Genomic DNA, 17,794 nt, shown 5'->3' with positions numbered 1-17,794 from the left:
TGTCTGCAGCTCTCAAAGTACTTCCACAGATTGATACACATATGTAAACAATACACAGATACCTAAACAAAAACAACAAAGCTGAGACAGATGTAGCTAAAAATGTACAGGCAAGAGGTAAAAATAAAATGTGTGTGTGTGTGTGTATATATATATATATATATATATATATATATATATATATATATATATATATATATATACACACACACACACATACACATACACAGTGAGGAAAATAAGTATTTGAACACCCTGCTCTTTTGCAAGTTCTCCCACTTGGAAATCATGGAGGGGTCTGAAATTGTCATCGTAGGTGCATGTCCACTGTGAGAGACATCCAGAAATCACTATATGATTTTTTTTAACTATTTATTTGTATGATACAGCTGCAAATAAGTATTTGAACACCGGTCTATCAGCTAGAATTCTGAACCTCAAAGACCTGTTAGTCTGCCTTTAAAATGTCCACCTCCACTCCATTTATTATCCTAAATTAGATGCACCTGTTTGAGGTCGTTAGCTGCATAAAGACACCTGTCCACCCCATACAATCAGCAAGAATCCAACTACTAACGTGGCCAAGACCGAAGAACTGTCCAAAGACACTAGAGACAAAATTGTACACCTCCACAAGGCTGGAAAGGGCTACGGGGAAATTGCCAAGCAGCTTGGTGAAAAAAGTTCCACTGTTGGAGCAATCATTAGAAAATGGAAGAAGCTAAACATGATTGTCAATCTCCCTCGGACTGGGGCTCCATGCAAGATCTCACCTCGTGGGGTCTCAATGATCCTAAGAAAGGTGAGAAATCAGCCCAGGACTACACGGGAGGAGCTGGTCAATGACCTGAAAAGAGCTGGGACCACAGTTTCCAAGGTTACTGTTGGTAATACACTAAGACGTCATGGTTTGAAATCATGCATGGCACGGAAGGTACCCCTGCTTAAACGAGCACATGTCCAGGCCCGTCTTAAGTTTGCCAATGACCATTTGGATGATCCAGAGGAGTCATGGGACAAAGTCATGTGGTCAGATGAGACCAAAATAGAACTTTTTGGTCATAATTCCACTAACCGTGTTTGGAGGAAGAAGAATGATGAGTACCATCCCAAGAACACCATCCCTACTGTGAAGCATGGGGGTGGTAGCATCATGCTTTGGGGGTGTTTTTCTGCACATGGGACAGGGCGACTGCACTGTATTAAGGAGAGGATGACCGGGGGCCATGTATTGCAAGATTTTGGGGAACAACCTCCTTCCCTCAGTTAGAGCATTGAAGATGGATCGAGGCTGGGTTTTCCAACATGACAATAACCCGAAGCACACAGCCAGGATAACCAAGGAGTGGCTCAGTAAGAAGCATATCGAGGTTCTGGCGTGGCCTAGCCAGTCTCCAGACCTAAACCCAATAGAGAATCTTTGGAGGGAGCTCAAACTCTGTTTCTCAGCGACAGCCCAGAAACCTGACTGATCTAGAGAAGATCTGTGTGGAGGAGTGGGCCAAAATCCCTACTGCAGTGTGTGCAAACCTGGTGGAAAACTACAGGAAACGTTTGACCTCTGTACTTGCAAACAAAGGCTACTGTACCAAATCTTAACATTGATTTTCTCAGGTGTTCAAATACTTATTTGCAGCTGTATCATACAAATAAATAGTTAAAAAATCATACATTGTGATTCTGGATTTTTTTTTTTTTTTTTGATTGTCTCTCACAGTGGACATGCACCTACGATGACAATTTCAGACCCCTCTGTGATTTCTAAGTGGGAGAACTTGCAAAATAGCAGGGTGTTCAAATACTTATTTTCCTCACTGTGTATATGTGGGTGTATGTACAGTATGTATGTGTGTATCTGTATGTATGTGTATATATATATATATGTGTGTATGTGTGTATGTATGTGTGTATGTATATATATATATATATATATATAATTTTCTGTTGCTTTATTTTTCTACTTTTCTGAGGAAATATTACTTCTTACTCCAATACATTTCTTTCACAGCAGTAGTTACTTGTAAAGCTCATGAGATACAAGAAACACACACACACACACATACATATATATGTATATATATATACATATGTATGTGTATCTTGTTCAAACTTTAGTTCACAGTAAAGAAAGGTCATCAACAAATAAAGGCTACATTACTTTTTTGCATTAATTTTTGTGCGTAGATATGTACCATTGCGTAACTGAAAAGGTTAAAAAAAGCGTTTAAAGAAAGATATATTTACAGATGTGAAAACATTATTAAAAGCTATATATATATTTCCTGACAGAATCAATACATATGACATAATATAAAAGTAAAATAAATAGGAAAATAATCTTTTAAACAAAAAGTAAATAAATGAAAAGGTGACCGACTTACAAACTACACTAAAAGTGGTGTTCTTAATGAAATAGTCCTGAGTAGATATTAGTTATTAAAATGCCTTTGTTATTTGTTACCAATTTAAAATTAGTTTAAAACAGGGGATTGATTTAGAGAATTTAGCTCTGTGAATATGGAAATTATCTGATGAAACAAAAAATATTTACTATATTACACAGGTTCCTATCTTTACATTCGAAGTAGGTGAGAAAATGTTTCCCTTCCACTGTGATTGTATGTGTTCTTTTATACTATGCAATTTTCAAAGTCTTTTCAGAATGTAATACAGAATGAACAACCCTAAAAAAAGGAGTTAAAGATGTTTGTTCTGTCTTACAAAAGGTAGGCTATATTTGTTATCAACAAGCATGACTTTTGAGATTAACAGGTTTATTGGGTATATATCATGCAATATTTTAAAGTGTAATGATTGTGATACAATAGCCTATCTAAAAGGAACAATGTGGTCCATCAGGACCAAAACCTCACGCCACATGAACAGTTTTTTCCCATTCGCCACTATCCTTATTAACAAGGCCCGGAAACCACCCTGACTCTCTCCACACTCCACCCCTGGCTCTTTGTGCCACTGTACTCTCTCTGCTGTAATGCTCTTTTTATTTCTATCTTTATTTTTAATTTAATACATACTGTGTACATATACTTATACTTATATTGTTCATACCTATACTTATATTATTTAATATTCCATTTAGAGAATGCCTGACGTGCACCAACAACACCAAAACAAATTCCTTGTATGTGTTAAAAAACGTACTTGGCAATAAACCCCTTTCTGTTTTCTGATTTCTGATTCATTATTCCATATAATAGATTTGTGTGGAGAGAAGTTATGTGCATTGCCAAATCATTTAAATGGCGGCAAGAGGTTGGTTTCGCTTTAATCCCATTAATACTACAGGTGCATGATATATCGACTCAATATCGTTATCGCGATATTACATTGCGCAATATTATATCGAAAGTGTTGCGATAAGAATGCAAACGCTATAATGATCCTGTTTCATTGGCCAGCTACCGTGCCCCTTGCACAAGTTAGTGCACATCAGCGCACGGGTCCACTACTTGACAAACCCTATATAGCCTACCACGTGTGTGCATATTTTGACAGAGTGACAGTGTAAGAAATAGATAGAGACAACAAAACGGAACAAATCAGAGAAGCGAAAGAAAAGTTGTGTCCTGTTCTCTTTATTTATTTATTTATTTCATACTGTACAACCAGTAAAACATGTCCTGTTCTGTAGACATGGTCGTTATTTATTCATTCATGTTGTACCATCATGTTGTAGCCTACCAGTCCAATATGACTGTCAGTTGAAATAAACCTTATTTGTTTTGAATGTATTTTGATGCGTTTTCCCATAACTTTTGTAATTTTACGTATGTTTAAAAATATCTAAATTAATATGGCTAGAAATTATATGGCTATTTAAGACCACTCTTGCAGGGCAGGGCCCCCCTCATATTAATTAGGCCTAAGTATCTATTCATGTTTTTACTGATGCCTCTATGTTTTTAGCTCTTTGATTTTAGGTTGTTGTGTTGTAATTGTTGGAGCTTGTATTGCAAGACACATTTCTGTGTACACGGACAATAAAGTGCTATCTATCTATCTATATAATTTTGATATCGAAATATTCATAATCGATATCGCAATATCACATTTTGTCAATATCGTGCAACCCTAATTAATACTCGCGAAAATACTTCCATCGTAATTTATTTTGTTTTTTCCTACTAATATTCACTGCTGAAAATGGTTATAAAAAGTGAGTTTGACTGGTGTTGTCTTTATTGTAGACAATAGTTGCAGTAGCTTACTGTGGTGCATTATTTCCATTGACATATATAAAATTATAAAATTATTTCCGAATCCGTCAGGACATGAAAGCATGTGACACAGCGAGTCACATGTGCTCGAGCGCTCGAGCGGGTGGAGGCGGAAGTGGAAACTCTTGTCTTCCTGTCCCATCCCTACCTACCCACCCACCTTCGTTCGGATACAGCTACACCGACTGGAGCTGGTAGGATGAAACTGCTCTTTCACTTTTTTTTTTGTTTGGTTTTACTACGGCCTAGTTTTAACTTCCGGTGCTGTTAGTGTCCTGTTTGCGCACTCGTTTTGTCTTATACGAGTCTCTGCTTAGACTGCTCCTCCACCGGGCTGAGCTTTGCATTTCCTTTCTTCCATATTTAAGCCTCGTTGCCACGCAAAGATGTGATAACTTTTCGTCTTGGTGCACTATTCGTTGTCTTTCATAGAATGTTGCAAAGATACACGTAGCCTGCTCTGTGTGCTGTTAAGTAACGACAGAGTTCGTCACAGTTTTAAACTTTGAGACAAAGTGTGTGTTCTGACTTATTTATTTATTTATTTTTTTAAAGAGTGGAGTCAAACTTGTTTAAACTCCTCAGGTGCTGCTGAGGCCCTCTCAGTCCGACCGGCTTCAACAATCAGCCCCCCAGGACAGCAATGGATCACAGTGGAAGTAGTGAGGGGCCTGGGCCAGGTAGAAGACCCTCCAGTCCCTCCTCTCGTGCACCCATGGGTGCCAAGGGACACGCAGCACAGAGTGGTCAAAGGCCCAAAGTAAAGATAACTCCCTTCCACAGCTCACCCATAGTCAGCAGTGATGGAGCTCTCCGCAGCAAACGACCAGGAGCCGCTTTTGGGAAACTGCTGGCATCTCCTGACAGCCTGGCTCTGGACTCACTTGGTCGGCTGAGTGCTCCACCTGTCAGAGGGAGACTTGCTGCTGCTGAGAGCTCAGGGGAACAAACTCCCAGTTCAGGCTCTGCACTGACCACAACAGTAAGTCAAGTTTTGTTCATATAGCACTTATCACGGACAGAGTCACAAAGTCACAAAGTCACAGGCTAAAATAAATAAATACATGATAACAAATGGATCATAAAAAGCACAATAAATCTCAGTAAATAGGAATACAGTCAACGATGTGGTTAAACGAACGCCTGACTAAAAAAGCTGCGTCTGTAGCTGCTTTTTAAAGATGTCAGCAGAGGCTGCCACTCTGAAAACATGAAGCAATGCATTCCACAGTCGAGGAGGAGGAGGAGGAGAGCAGGCAAGTTCACGGTTCTCCCCACCATTATTATTATTATTATTATTATTATTATACTTTATTATAAGGTTTTGGTCCAGCACATGAGCCCTTTTGGGCAGCACCTAAGCCAAAGACTTTTCTCAGATCTAATGATTGTAGTTGGACTTCTTTAGCAAGTTTTGTTTTTGAGTGTTATTTATTTATTATCTGCTCTAACTTATCCAACGTTTTAGACACAGATATGGTGATTATAACGGTCCAAAATGATGTGAAAGAAAAAGCGACGCAAAACTACCACAGAGATACACAAACCAACTACAAAGAGACGCCAAATGACCAGAGACCCAAAACAACCCCAAAGAAAACAAAAAGAGACACAAAATGTATGGGGGGGGAAAAAACACTTTTTTGAGGAATGACTCGCTATAAGTCTTCCACAAAGCTAGCGAAAAACACTGAAGTTATCTTGTTATCAAGGTAAAAGGATATACTGATGATCATTTTAAGGTGTTAAGCAATTTCATGTAAAATGTTTCCCAAAATGACTCAGATCTTTAAATAATTCCAAACACACGTTCTGTGTCTTCTCCTGTTGACCAGTGGATACTCCGTGATAATAATATTTTATACTTTATTAATCCCACAAGGGGAAATTGAAATGTTTTCACTCTGTTATTACACACATTATGCTCAGGCCTGAATTACACACACATGCTCAGTACCTATACATGCACTAATGGAGAGATGTCCGAGTAAGGCAGCTGCCCATGGAAAGGCGCACCGAGCAGTTGGGGGTTTGGTGCCTTGCTCGAGAGCACCTTGGCAGTGCCCAGGAGGTGAACTGGCACCTCTCCAGCTACCAATCCACCACCATACTTTGGTCTGTACGGGGACTTGAACCAGAGAATATGAGAGAGGAAGTTCAGAGTGGTTCATATGGTAGAAAATATCTGTGTGCATAGACTGTAAGATTTTAAAAAATAAATATATATTTGGAAGAGAACATTGACATTCTAAAGATGTAGATATTGTTATTGTAATATACCTTGTTATTTAACCTTTTAGATCCAAAAGCACACATGATTAATATAGCCTATGTCAGAAAAAATGAGCATCCAGTATGCTGCACAAAACAGAGACCATCAGCCAACCACAGCTGTGGCTGAATTAGAAATTATGCAAGTCCTATTTTTGACTACTCCGTGCAGACCAGAGGACGTATTTTATATCATATTATGTTATATATATTGTGCTTTGGCAATCAAAGAGACTAACATTCTAACATGCTGTGATTGTTCAATTGTCTTCAGATGAGAAGTCTGTGCTTTCATTTAACTTGTTTGACAATTAATTACTGCACATAATGTTCACACTTTTATTTCTGAAGCATGCATATTCCAGGGGTACAGTACAGGCCAAAAGTTTGGACACACCTTCTCATTCAATGCGTTTTCTTTATTTTCATGACTATTTACATTGTAGATTCTCACTGAAGGCATCAAAACTATGAATGAACACATATGGAATTATGTACATATTTTGTCTTCTTTTTGCCTCCAAAGCTGGCTGCCAGGAAGGCACCAAAGCCGAGCACAGAGCTTCGTCAAAGCCAGAAAGGCAAAGAGAGGGGAGCTGTCTCCACCTCCACCAAACCTCAGTCCGGTTAGTTCATCCTATTTTCTTTTGCAAACTTTATCGATTTGGAATCTAACTTGTAAAGATACCTGAAGGAAAACCGGTTGCAGCAGAAGAGAGAAAAGCGTGTATACATGTATACGGCTTGTATACGTGTATCTGTAACAAGCCGTTCCTGCAGTTTACGACTACAACAGCTGCATAAATATGGATAGTACATCTTTTTTGAAAAGCAATTAAAGTGGACTGTTTAAAAGGTATAGCAAGCAAGGGTGTACAGGTATTATGTAAACATAGCAAAAGAGATGTGTAGAAATGTGTCCATGCATTATTTCCTTGGGATGACTTCTGGCCTCCACCTAACCTCACTCTGTGTGCTTTTCCTAGCTGTGAAGAGGAAGAAGAGGAAGATGGGAATGTACAACCTGGTCCCCAAGAAGAAGGCCAAGACCCTTAAACAGCAGGAGAAGGCAGGTCCATTTCTTTCTTTCAGTCAGGATCACTGGTCATAGATTTAACCATTTATTGCAACAAATGGAAATACAGTTATGCTTGGCGCTGATGGCTCCGCTCTTGATAATGCTCCCTGGACCATCCAAGCAGAATGCTAAGGTGAAATGGGGAGCACCATGCAGAAACCCCACCTGGGTATTAAAAAGTGAGCCAAAAGAGAGACATTGAAAACCATTTTAGGACTCTGAACTAGGAAGGTGGAGGTTGGAGTGGTGGAGACGACACGTTGCCAGCAGCAGCAGCCAGTGAAGCAGCGTCAGTGTAGCAGGGATCAGTGAGGAGGGAGTCCCATTTAAAAGGACCGCCTGGATGTGAGAATAGCTGTGATTGGTGTGTGTGTCTGAAAGGAATGACTTCTGTGTCCTGCATGAACCAACGCTAAGCTTAACTTATTCATTCCTGTATGTCAGACCGTCTGTAACCCCAAAGAGCAAATGCATGCCTGAAACTAACTTTTATACAATATTGATTATTCAAAACATATGTATAGCATGTGGGGAGTGACAGGAAAATAAACAATGGGGAAAGAGAGACTGGGGCCTGTCATGTGAAGAAGAAAAAAAAAAAAAAAAAAATATATATATATATATATATATATATATATATATATATATATAGTCTTCAGTCTGGAGTCTGAGATCAAGAACAGCATTTATCGATTACTAGCAGCTGGGTCAGTCCTAAGAAGTAAAAGTAACCACTCTGTGTAAGTTAATACCACTAGTTGGCATATAGTATTTAAAAGTCATGCTTTTCTTTTCTATCAAAAACCTTTCCATCCTGTTAGCCATATTTGGTGTTTGTGATGTTTTATATTATTTGCATGTGTGTTTTTCTTTTTGTATTTACGAATCATTTATTTAATACAAAAAAAAAATGAAACTCTACAAGTCTTGATGAGTTTAGAGGTTGAATTAAAAGTGTGGAATACTAATACATACAAATTAGGGCTGCCCCTTGTTGTGGAAGTTTCTTTTGCAGCAGGAGGGAAGTTTTGAAAGTTTAGTAAAGTGATAAGACAAATAAGACAGTCGAAGACTAAACCAAGTTAGGTTTTTGTATTTTATTAAAAATTTAGGGCTGTCAAAATTTTTGCGTAAATTTTTGCGTTAATATTTTAATATTTAACTCATTAAAAAAAATTAACGAAATTAACGCAGCGGTGTTTGTTTACTTCATGTGGCGGCTGAGAAACGTAATACGTCTACATAACAGCAGGCGGCGCTACTCTGTATTGTTGCCCAAGTAATGAAAACCGGCAGCTGATTGGACGAATGCGTCACATGGGTTTGTTTTCTCCGGATATTGAGAGCCAGACTGTCATGGCGGCCGTTCGGAATACGATCTCATATTGTACTAAAATAGTTCACTGAAACATGTTTCTGAAAACATTTTAAGCGAGAAATAGGCCATGCAGTTGCTGAATCTGTCTTCATTTCAGCTCAACAAAGGTCAGTTTAGAAGATTTTCGTCAGATTTTGAGAGACTAGTCACCTCATTCCGCTCGCCATTTCCGGGTGAGTCCCGACTGCCCTGCCGGCGACTGAACTCTCGGCTCGCTGGAGATGAACTGCGCCTCGCCTGTAAAGTAGACGAGAGCAGGCGACAGCGGCCGGGGACGGTGACAAAAATCTGCTCTCAAGTCAGACAGTTTCTAGCCGTTTCAGCAGCCTTCAGCAGGACTAAATAAGCCAAATTGTTGCTGCTGTTGTTCTGAAAGATATTAAACATTCTGAACTTAGCAGAACCTTTCCTTGTTTGGTTTTTTCTTCATATTTGCAAAGTTAAGTGATTTAGCATTTAAATATCCATTATTATAAGCTTCAGTCTCAATTTAAAAAAGCGATTAATCGCGATTAATTACAGGAAATTGTGCAATTAATTAGTTAATTTTTTTTAATCGATTGACAGCCCTATTAAAAATATATTTGCAAATATAGGAAGAACATAAATTTCACAAAAGACAGCAGCCCAATGTGGAAAAATTTCTTCAGTGAGTGAACAGAAACACTGAGCTTAAATACATCTTCAGAGTGACAGCACACACGCACTTGGCTTCTTATGACTGCATTTCTCACATGCAATCTGATACACATGAAGACAGTCAAGAAACACAAGAGACATCTTGGAGCCATTTCGCCTCCTCCTCCCTGTACGACTTTCACCCCCCCCCCAGTTACATCTCAACTGGCATGGGAAAACTAAATGTATCAGGAGAGAGAGTTTTAGGGTGACCTTGTAGCCCCTATCTGTTCAGACAAACAGTGCTCACATTATGTTCCAGACTTTGTGATTCTCACTTAGTTAGAATCAGAATCTACATGTGGGAATGAGATAAACTCTCTTTCAGTATTGTAAGAAAAGCCGAAGCACAAATACAACATAAGAATATAAGGAATGCTTAAATGTAATTTTTGCCATTACACCCTTCCTAGTCGATTAGTCGACTAATCTGTTGTTTTGGTCTTACTCGACTAAGATTTCTTTAGTCGATTAGTAATTTTTTTAATGCTTTTTCCCGCTGAATGACTTATTTCCAAGAAACTTATGAGCGCGTCTCTGGTAAACACAAGATATAAAGTCGTTCTCGCAAGATTCATTGTTGAGAAACTTAGTTTCACGGATCAAATTTTTTAATCAACTAATCGATTAGTCGACTAAAATCGTATTCGAGTGTTGGTCGACTAAGAATTTCTTTAGTCGAGGACAGCCCTAATGCATTCATGTCATTGCTTTTTTTAACCAGAAGGGGGAGCCAGGTCCCAGTGTGGAGAAGACCAGAGCTGCAACAGATGAAAAACCAGTGATCTTTCCAGAGACTCTGAAGGCCAGAGAACTGACAGCCGCCAGGAATGACTCATTGATGGAGGTGCCACCTGGGGAAGGCTGCCATGTGGAGTACACAGAGCTGGCTTTGGACTGTCTGGACCTGAAAGCTCAGGAAGAGCTGCTCTCACCTCCCCTGTCAGGTGACAACAGCATCTCACTGACTCATTTGGCTTCATAAGATTGATCTAAGACCACGTAAATTCATCATGTCCCCTTATTCTTCTACAGAATCCATTTCAGTTTCAGTTTTTCCCGGCTCAAAATGGGCCTTTGGGGGGGGACACATATTAAGTGGGGGGGTCTCCTCCAGGACATTTTAAGCGTCAAAGACTTAATTTCCTGCATTCTGATAAATGTTTAGGCGTTTAGTTTACCAATTTATGGTTAAAATGTCTAACCAAAACACGGAATTAGTCTACTATTTAACGTGACTACGATATGTTTTCACCGGTTATGAAACGGTCTCAGTATCAATGCTGATGCCATCAGACGGGAGCACAGCTTGCCGCGGACGGACAGCAGTCGGAGCTTCGGCGGAAGGCTGGGATCTCCGCGCCCGTCTGCAGCAGCTTCTCGCAGAGCAGCATGATCACCGGGAGAGGCCGGTACAGTCTGACCCTGATCCCTTTAGCGCTAGCGTTACAGCTGAGCGTTCAGATCCAGTCAAATCAGCACCAGCCACGTGTGTAAAATATTGTGGCTGTGGGTGAGAGGGAGGCTGGCTGCTGAAAATCAGATGCTTTGGCAAAAAAAAAAAAAAAAAAAACATGCATTTTATAGGTCCCACAGGTCAATTTCTGTGTGTGATGTGTGTTGAAATAATGGGATGTGTGCGTGCAGGTGTAGCCGTGGATGCTGAGCTGACAGAAACAGACCTGGCTGAGGAGTTACCGCTGTGCTGCTGTCGTATGGAGACTCCTCACAGCGGAGGCAGTCTGTCCGCACTGGATCAGACCTGCATGGCCATGGAGAGCATGGATGGAATGGTAAAGAATCTGAAATAATACTATCACTTTGGTAGTGGCCTGTTATTAGAAATCATCTTTCAAATATCAGATAATAATCCCATCCAGTACCCAGATGTGTTTAACCAGAGATAAGTGTGACTGATTTTACTGCATTTACTTACATGGGTCACTCAGCAGGACTTGCTGTCAGTCATCAAAATAAGATGTGTCCATGTAGCACTAATCAATCAAAATCAATCAATCAAAATGTATTTGTATAGCGCTTTACAACAACCAGCAGGTATCCAAAGTGCTTCACATCTGGAACTAAGAATAGACAACATATCTTGCAAAAGAAGAATGAAATGTAGAAAACAGTAAAATCATAAAAGGTTACACAGAAACAGGAAGAGGAAATTGTCACACCACTACTGCGTATTAAAAGCCATTCTAAACAGGTAGGTTTTGAGTTTAGACCTGAAAAGAGCAACATCTGTAATCGTGCGAATATCAGGGGGTAACTTGTTCCAGAGTCTCAGGGCAGCAACCGCAAAAGCCTGATCACCCCATCGTTTGTACCTTGACCTCGGCATTTCTAAAACCAGTTGGTTAGAAGACCGCAAAGACCGGCTGTGCTCACGCAGGGTTAAAATCTCGGATAGGTACTCCGGGGCTATGCCATTAAGGGCCTTAAAAACAAAAAATAAAATCTTAAAATCTGTTCTAAAACGCACAGGGAGCCAATGTAGGGTGTAAAGAACGGGAGTGATGTGTGCATGTCTAGATGTATTTGCTAAGTCTTGCATTGCCGCTCCACAGCGCTGCGGAGGAAGGTCTGGCACCTCTACACATCCACTCCAGGATAGGAGAAAAAAAAGTCAGGGGTTGTTTGCATTCAATTAAACCAATCACAATTTTTCATAATCTCCGGGCACAAAAAAGTGGGATCTGTAAAATGTTCTCAGAATGGAACTTGTTTTGGTGGAAAATTTGCACCCCACTAAAGAAAATGTCACATACAATACTAAATGAAGTTAACTGTTCAAACAATACACTAACGTGATCAATTTAAATTAGCTGGATGCACGGTTTAAATGTAATTTGCTCTTACCAGTGTATTGTCGTGTGTATTTTGTCTATAGCAATCTCCACCAATCGGTCCCAAAACGTCCCAGATGGGGAGTAAACTTTTACAACAATTCCCTGAAATAACCAAGCAGGTCTGCCTTGTTGCACGACCCAAATTCTTTTCAAAACATGCCATTTTTAGCTTGTAATGTTAGCTTGCTTGCTGGGAGTTTTCTGTTGCTGTTCCTTACTAGCGACCGTAGTTTAGAACATAAACGCAAAGAAAGCGGAAAGTGAGGGACATCCGCACTATCCGGTAAATGAACTGTCGTCGATCCAGACTAATGAAGCAGGATAGTCACCATAAAATGTCAATAGAGTTGACTTCAACTGCAAGGTAACAATGTGTTATATTTATTTTGTCCTTACAAAGACAACTAGACTATCTGTCCAATCTGAGTTTTCTCTCGTACGACTATTTTCTGTGTGCGGAGCTTAGCCCCACCCGTGATTGGTTTAAAGAAATGCCAATAAACCAGAGCACGTTTTCCTCCCATCCCAGGAATGCTGTGTGGACTAGCCAGACCCTCCTCCGCTCCGCAGCGCAAAGCGAGACTACTCTAAGCCCAACACTACAACACTGAGGGCAATCCTTAATTTAGTTAGCAGCAGACTGCAGTAAGGATTTTCTGTCACGTGATTTAGAATGGAACTCCTCCTGAAAGGCAGTCATTGGTATAAGTTTCAGTCTACCAGCTATAGTGTCCTTTAGTGCTGTTGATCCTGGAATGGCTCTGTCAGGCAAACAATAGAAACCTATGATCAAACAATTTTTTTTATAAAAGCTGGGTAAGGTTGGGTAAGGTTATCATAGTTCCAAAAGCACCTAAGGCATTGGAACCCTATTATTTTTTATATTGCACAGTATCATGGGTATCATAGGTAAGTAGTATATGCCTACTCTTTTTCTTTTTTTTTTTTTTTTTTTTTTTCTGTCTCCACAGCTGAGTCGTTGCCAGAGGCGAGTGGTGAAGCATGAAATGATGCGACCCTCCAACACAGTCCATCTGCTGGTTCTGTGTGAGGACCACCGGGCCGGCATGGTCAAGCACCACTGCTGCCCTGGCTGTGGACTCTTCTGCAGGGCGGTGAGGGGAAACAAAGAACACTGACACTGTTTGATGCTTGACATTAGTACTATACTGTACGTTCTTTTGATTCTGTACTTACAGTAGAATTTGTCTTGGACTGGTTATCGATGGGAAGATTTCAAGTAGAACTCAAAACCGAGAAAAAGTTTGGTCAGGTTTTACACGGTCATGGGTAAATATTGTTATAATAAGATCCACTATTTCTTCTTCTCCTTTTTCCCTCTGCCTTTTGTGGCATTTTCTCCCCTTCATTGTCTCTTGTCTTGCTTCTCCTTTGCCTACTCTGTGTTCTTTGCCTCCTTTTTCCTAAACATTCCAAACATTCCTGTTTACTAATCTTTAAATTTCTCTTTCTTTTAACCTATTTTCCATGTCCATCTCCTTTTGCATCTTCCTTTTCTTGTCTTCTTTCTGAGTCATGCATGGTTTTAGGAAGCTTAACTTGGATTTAGATAAATGTTTGAACTAGTTGGCTAAAAGTAATGGATGGACAGTAATGGCTCAGGATAGGGAACAGTTAACATTGTTAGACAAAAGTAATAGATACATTGTTAACATGGTGAAAGTAATGGATAAATGGTTGGAATAGCTAAAAGTAATAGATATACATTGTTAACATGGTGAAAGTTATGGATAAATTGTTGAAATAGAAAGCTAAAAAAAAAAAAGTGGAGAAATGGTTCAAACTTCTGTCACTCCAAGCAGTAATAACGCCAATTAGTGAGGCTATATAAATAAAGTTGAGTTAAGTTAAGGGTAACATCTCTTCAGTTGAACACATTTGGAACCTGACCGGTAGTGTGGAGGCAGAAAAGGAGGGAACCCCTGCTCTAAATGTTTTTTACCCTGACAAGAAAAGAATGTCACTTGAAATGACATTTGATTACTATATATAGTATAGTATAAATATATATTTAGATACTGCACTTCTTAACCTTAATGCAGTGTTTACCTGGTCCGTCCCACAGGGCACCTTCATGGAGTGCAGGCCGTACGGCAGCATCTCCCACCGATTTCACCGCGACTGCGCCTCCATCTTGAAGGATCTCAGGTTTTGCCCCCACTGCGGAGAAGATGCCAGCGGGGCCAAAGAGGTCACGGTGTCGAGGGCTGATCCGTCTCCTTCTGTACCCAGATCGAACCCCGGGCCGCCACTGCCAGCGGTGCCCACTGTGGCCACCCTGCCATCAGTACCAACCACGCCTGCTGTTCCGCAGATACTCAGAGCGAAGAAGACAAGCGAGCCGCAGAGGGGCAGAGACGAGAGTCCGAGCAGGTAACGCAGGACTGATGTGGCGTATGTCATCTCATCTTCTTATATAGAAAACATAGAGATACCACTTCCTTCTTGAAATCACTAAGCACACGACTGTTAAAGGATAACTCCAGTTTATTACAACTCTGGTCAAATAAAATGTTTACTGCTTGCTTTCTAGGGCTGTGCAATTAATCACAATTTTATCTCAAACGCAATGTGGACTTGTGCAATAGCCAAATCGCAGGGGAGCGCACTATTTGATAAAGGCAAAATATGTGTCAAACCATTCTGAATTAAGTTTTGTGGTGCTGCGGAGACGTGTATCCTACAGATTAAAGAAAAAGTCTTTGTTTGGTACAGATCCTTGCAGAAATAGTTTTTTGATATCTTTTAATTTTTGTATTTTTAAATGAAAATTACAATAATGATACAAAAATGATCATTCCCTCCAATATTGTGAATCATATCGCAATTGCGATATCAGTCAAAATAATCGCAATTAGATGTTTTCCTCGTATCGTGCAGCCCTGTTGCTATTTCTCTCCAGGTTGAAGAGCGAGGCTGTGTGCGCTGCAGATAGACCACCTAAAGAGTCACTGGAGAGCATCCTGATGGCACTGGATGATGAGAAGTGAGGTTAACCATGAAATATTTTTGCATCAGTTTGCAAAAAAAGTACAGAGTGAGACCACAGATCACACTTTGATATGAATAATTGATTGAGACCTTTTATTCTCTTTAGCCTGAAACCAAAGAAAGTGAAGTACCCCACCAGACAGCTGTACATCTCTGCAAAACAAGGAGAGCTCCAGAAGGTCATTCGTCTCCTTGGTAACTCCAATATGTTACTTGACATAAAAAAAGCTTCAAATACAATTAAAGCTACAAGCAGCGTTGGACGGGCCCTCGCACCTCCTTGCGTGTTGGGGTTACTGGTGGACGCCGCTCCTTTGCCGTGCATTTGCGCAATTGTCTGGACACAGCACGCACGGTGGAGTGTGCGTCGTTTGAGATGGTGTAATGCAAATGTTGTACCAAGTGTAGGGGGCGGGGCAAACCGTCATCAATGAAAAAGGAACTCTTTGCTGAGTTCAATGATACCTCACACAAGACTCTACCTTAAACTGTTCAAATGTTATCAAAGGGGGTGTGGCCTGAGTGCATGGGTGTGGTTAAAGTATAGGGGGCGGCTCAGTACCACATGTAGACCACACATAAGTTTCATGTAAATCGGATGATGTTTGTCATATAAGACCGAAAGTCAATATAGGCCTATAGGGCCTATAGGGTCCTCAGGCCTGGACTCTTGTTGATCATGGGAAATTTCAGGCAGAAACAGGACAATGTACACTCTAGTTACAGCCACTTTCTCGTTCATCGCTAAACACTCAAAATGGCCATGCCACACCCACAACGTTTGACGAAAAGTTTTGCTTTTAGTAACTCTTCATCTTTAAGGTGTTGAGATGGCACACACCAAATTTGAAGTCCATCGGATGAAATCTGTAGGAGGAGTTCGTTAAAGTATAGCACCTTGACTTTAGGCCTACTTCCTGTTGCTACTAGGGCGCGCTATGACTTTGAGCCAATATCGGCATATAGATGTCCTCAGGGTTGGACTCTTATGAATCCTGAATAGTTTCGAGCCAATTGGACAATGTACGCTCAAGTTACACCCACTTGGTTAGTTTTTGAGTATGGGAAGATCCCCAAAAAGGCGATTCATTGCGCGTAATAATAATAATAGTAATTCCTTCAGTTAGGGCCTTCGTCGCTGTTAGCGCTCGGGCCCTAATAACTCAATGTATTTTTTTTTTTTTTTTTGGCATTTGTATTATGACACTGATAGACCAACTTTGTACATTGAAGTTGATGGGAAGGACCCCAACTTTCTGATGGAGGGCCAAAACAAAGTCACCCCTCTTCATGCAGCAGCGGCTGAGGGTCACCAGGAGATCTGCCACATGCTGGTCCAGGTGAGGAGACTGGCTTCACTGCAGGTTGCACCTCAGGGCCTGTGTTTATTGAGTGTCTCATAATACAAAAGTCCTCACTGGCCAAACATTCTCACAGTGACACATTTTTGGTTCTACCTTTCATCCTTGGAGTAAAAGCATTTAAACTCCTATCTCAGCCAATATTTAGGAGAACTCGAGTGCAATATTGAACAATCCAGTGTGGTAAATAAGTATTTAACACATTTTAATTAAACATATTTCCAATCCAGCTATTCACATGTAATTTAGACCAGACATTGGTATTAACTTGCAAAAAAAAACTACACAGATGGAGAAATCATAAAATTCCAATCCATAAAAGAAGTTATTTGCAATAAAGTTGAATGACAGGAAGAAAGTATTGATCACACTAACTGAATTAAAAGTATTTCATACTTAGTGGAGAAGCGTCTTTTTGCAATCGCAGCTTCATGACGCTTCCCTTACAAAGACACTAATGTCTCACAGAGTGCAGGTGGGATTTTCCAACACCTTTTATTTCCTTCCTCTGGAACCGTGACAGTGATCTTTGCAGTATGTTTTGGATCGTTGTCCTGCTAAAAAATCCATCCGCATCTCATCCTCATCGTCCAGGTGGATGGCAACAGATTATTCTCAAAAAATTCCAGGTACATTGCTCCATTCATCTTCCCTTTGATAATTTGGATTCTGCCGGTAGCATGAGAAGAGCAGTGAAAAACATGATGCTTTCACTGCTGAACTTCACTGTACTGTAGGTATGGTATTTTTAGTCATATCATAGGCAGAGCCATTTCTCTTCCAAACGTGGTGCGTCGCTATGTTGCTTAAAAGTTTTTTTTTGTCTCACACTACATTCCCCCCATGATCTTCTCCTAATGTAGTGTAGCATTTTTAGCAAAAATATGACAATCCAAAACAGACGGCAAACTAGACCTGCCAAT

The 17,794-nt window shown here is 40.3% G+C and overlaps 1 protein-coding gene across 1 annotated transcript in view; it reads left to right on the top strand.

Annotated features, from left to right (window-relative positions):
- Positions 1-4,314: 4,314 nt before the first annotated feature.
- The window catches only part of ehmt1a (euchromatic histone-lysine N-methyltransferase 1a), a 36,018-nt gene continuing 22,538 nt past the window's right edge, over positions 4,315-17,794 (top strand). The window contains exons 1-11 of the mRNA XM_028577445.1: positions 4,315-4,432; positions 4,824-5,220; positions 7,036-7,135; positions 7,496-7,578; positions 10,368-10,590; positions 11,291-11,436; positions 13,470-13,613; positions 14,585-14,892; positions 15,422-15,505; positions 15,617-15,705; positions 16,744-16,850. Coding sequence (XP_028433246.1) covers positions 4,882-5,220; positions 7,036-7,135; positions 7,496-7,578; positions 10,368-10,590; positions 11,291-11,436; positions 13,470-13,613; positions 14,585-14,892; positions 15,422-15,505; positions 15,617-15,705; positions 16,744-16,850 — 1,623 coding nt within the window. The 5' untranslated portion in view covers positions 4,315-4,432; positions 4,824-4,881. The remainder of the gene's footprint in view (positions 4,433-4,823; positions 5,221-7,035; positions 7,136-7,495; positions 7,579-10,367; positions 10,591-11,290; positions 11,437-13,469; positions 13,614-14,584; positions 14,893-15,421; positions 15,506-15,616; positions 15,706-16,743; positions 16,851-17,794) is intronic.

The sequence above is a fragment of the Perca flavescens genome, chromosome 5 (genome assembly GCF_004354835.1).
Source record: "Perca flavescens isolate YP-PL-M2 chromosome 5, PFLA_1.0, whole genome shotgun sequence".
Taxonomy (NCBI): Eukaryota; Metazoa; Chordata; class Actinopteri; order Perciformes; family Percidae; genus Perca; species Perca flavescens.
Note: the sequence above shows the minus strand (reverse complement) of the source record. Positions and strands in the feature narration are given on the sequence as shown.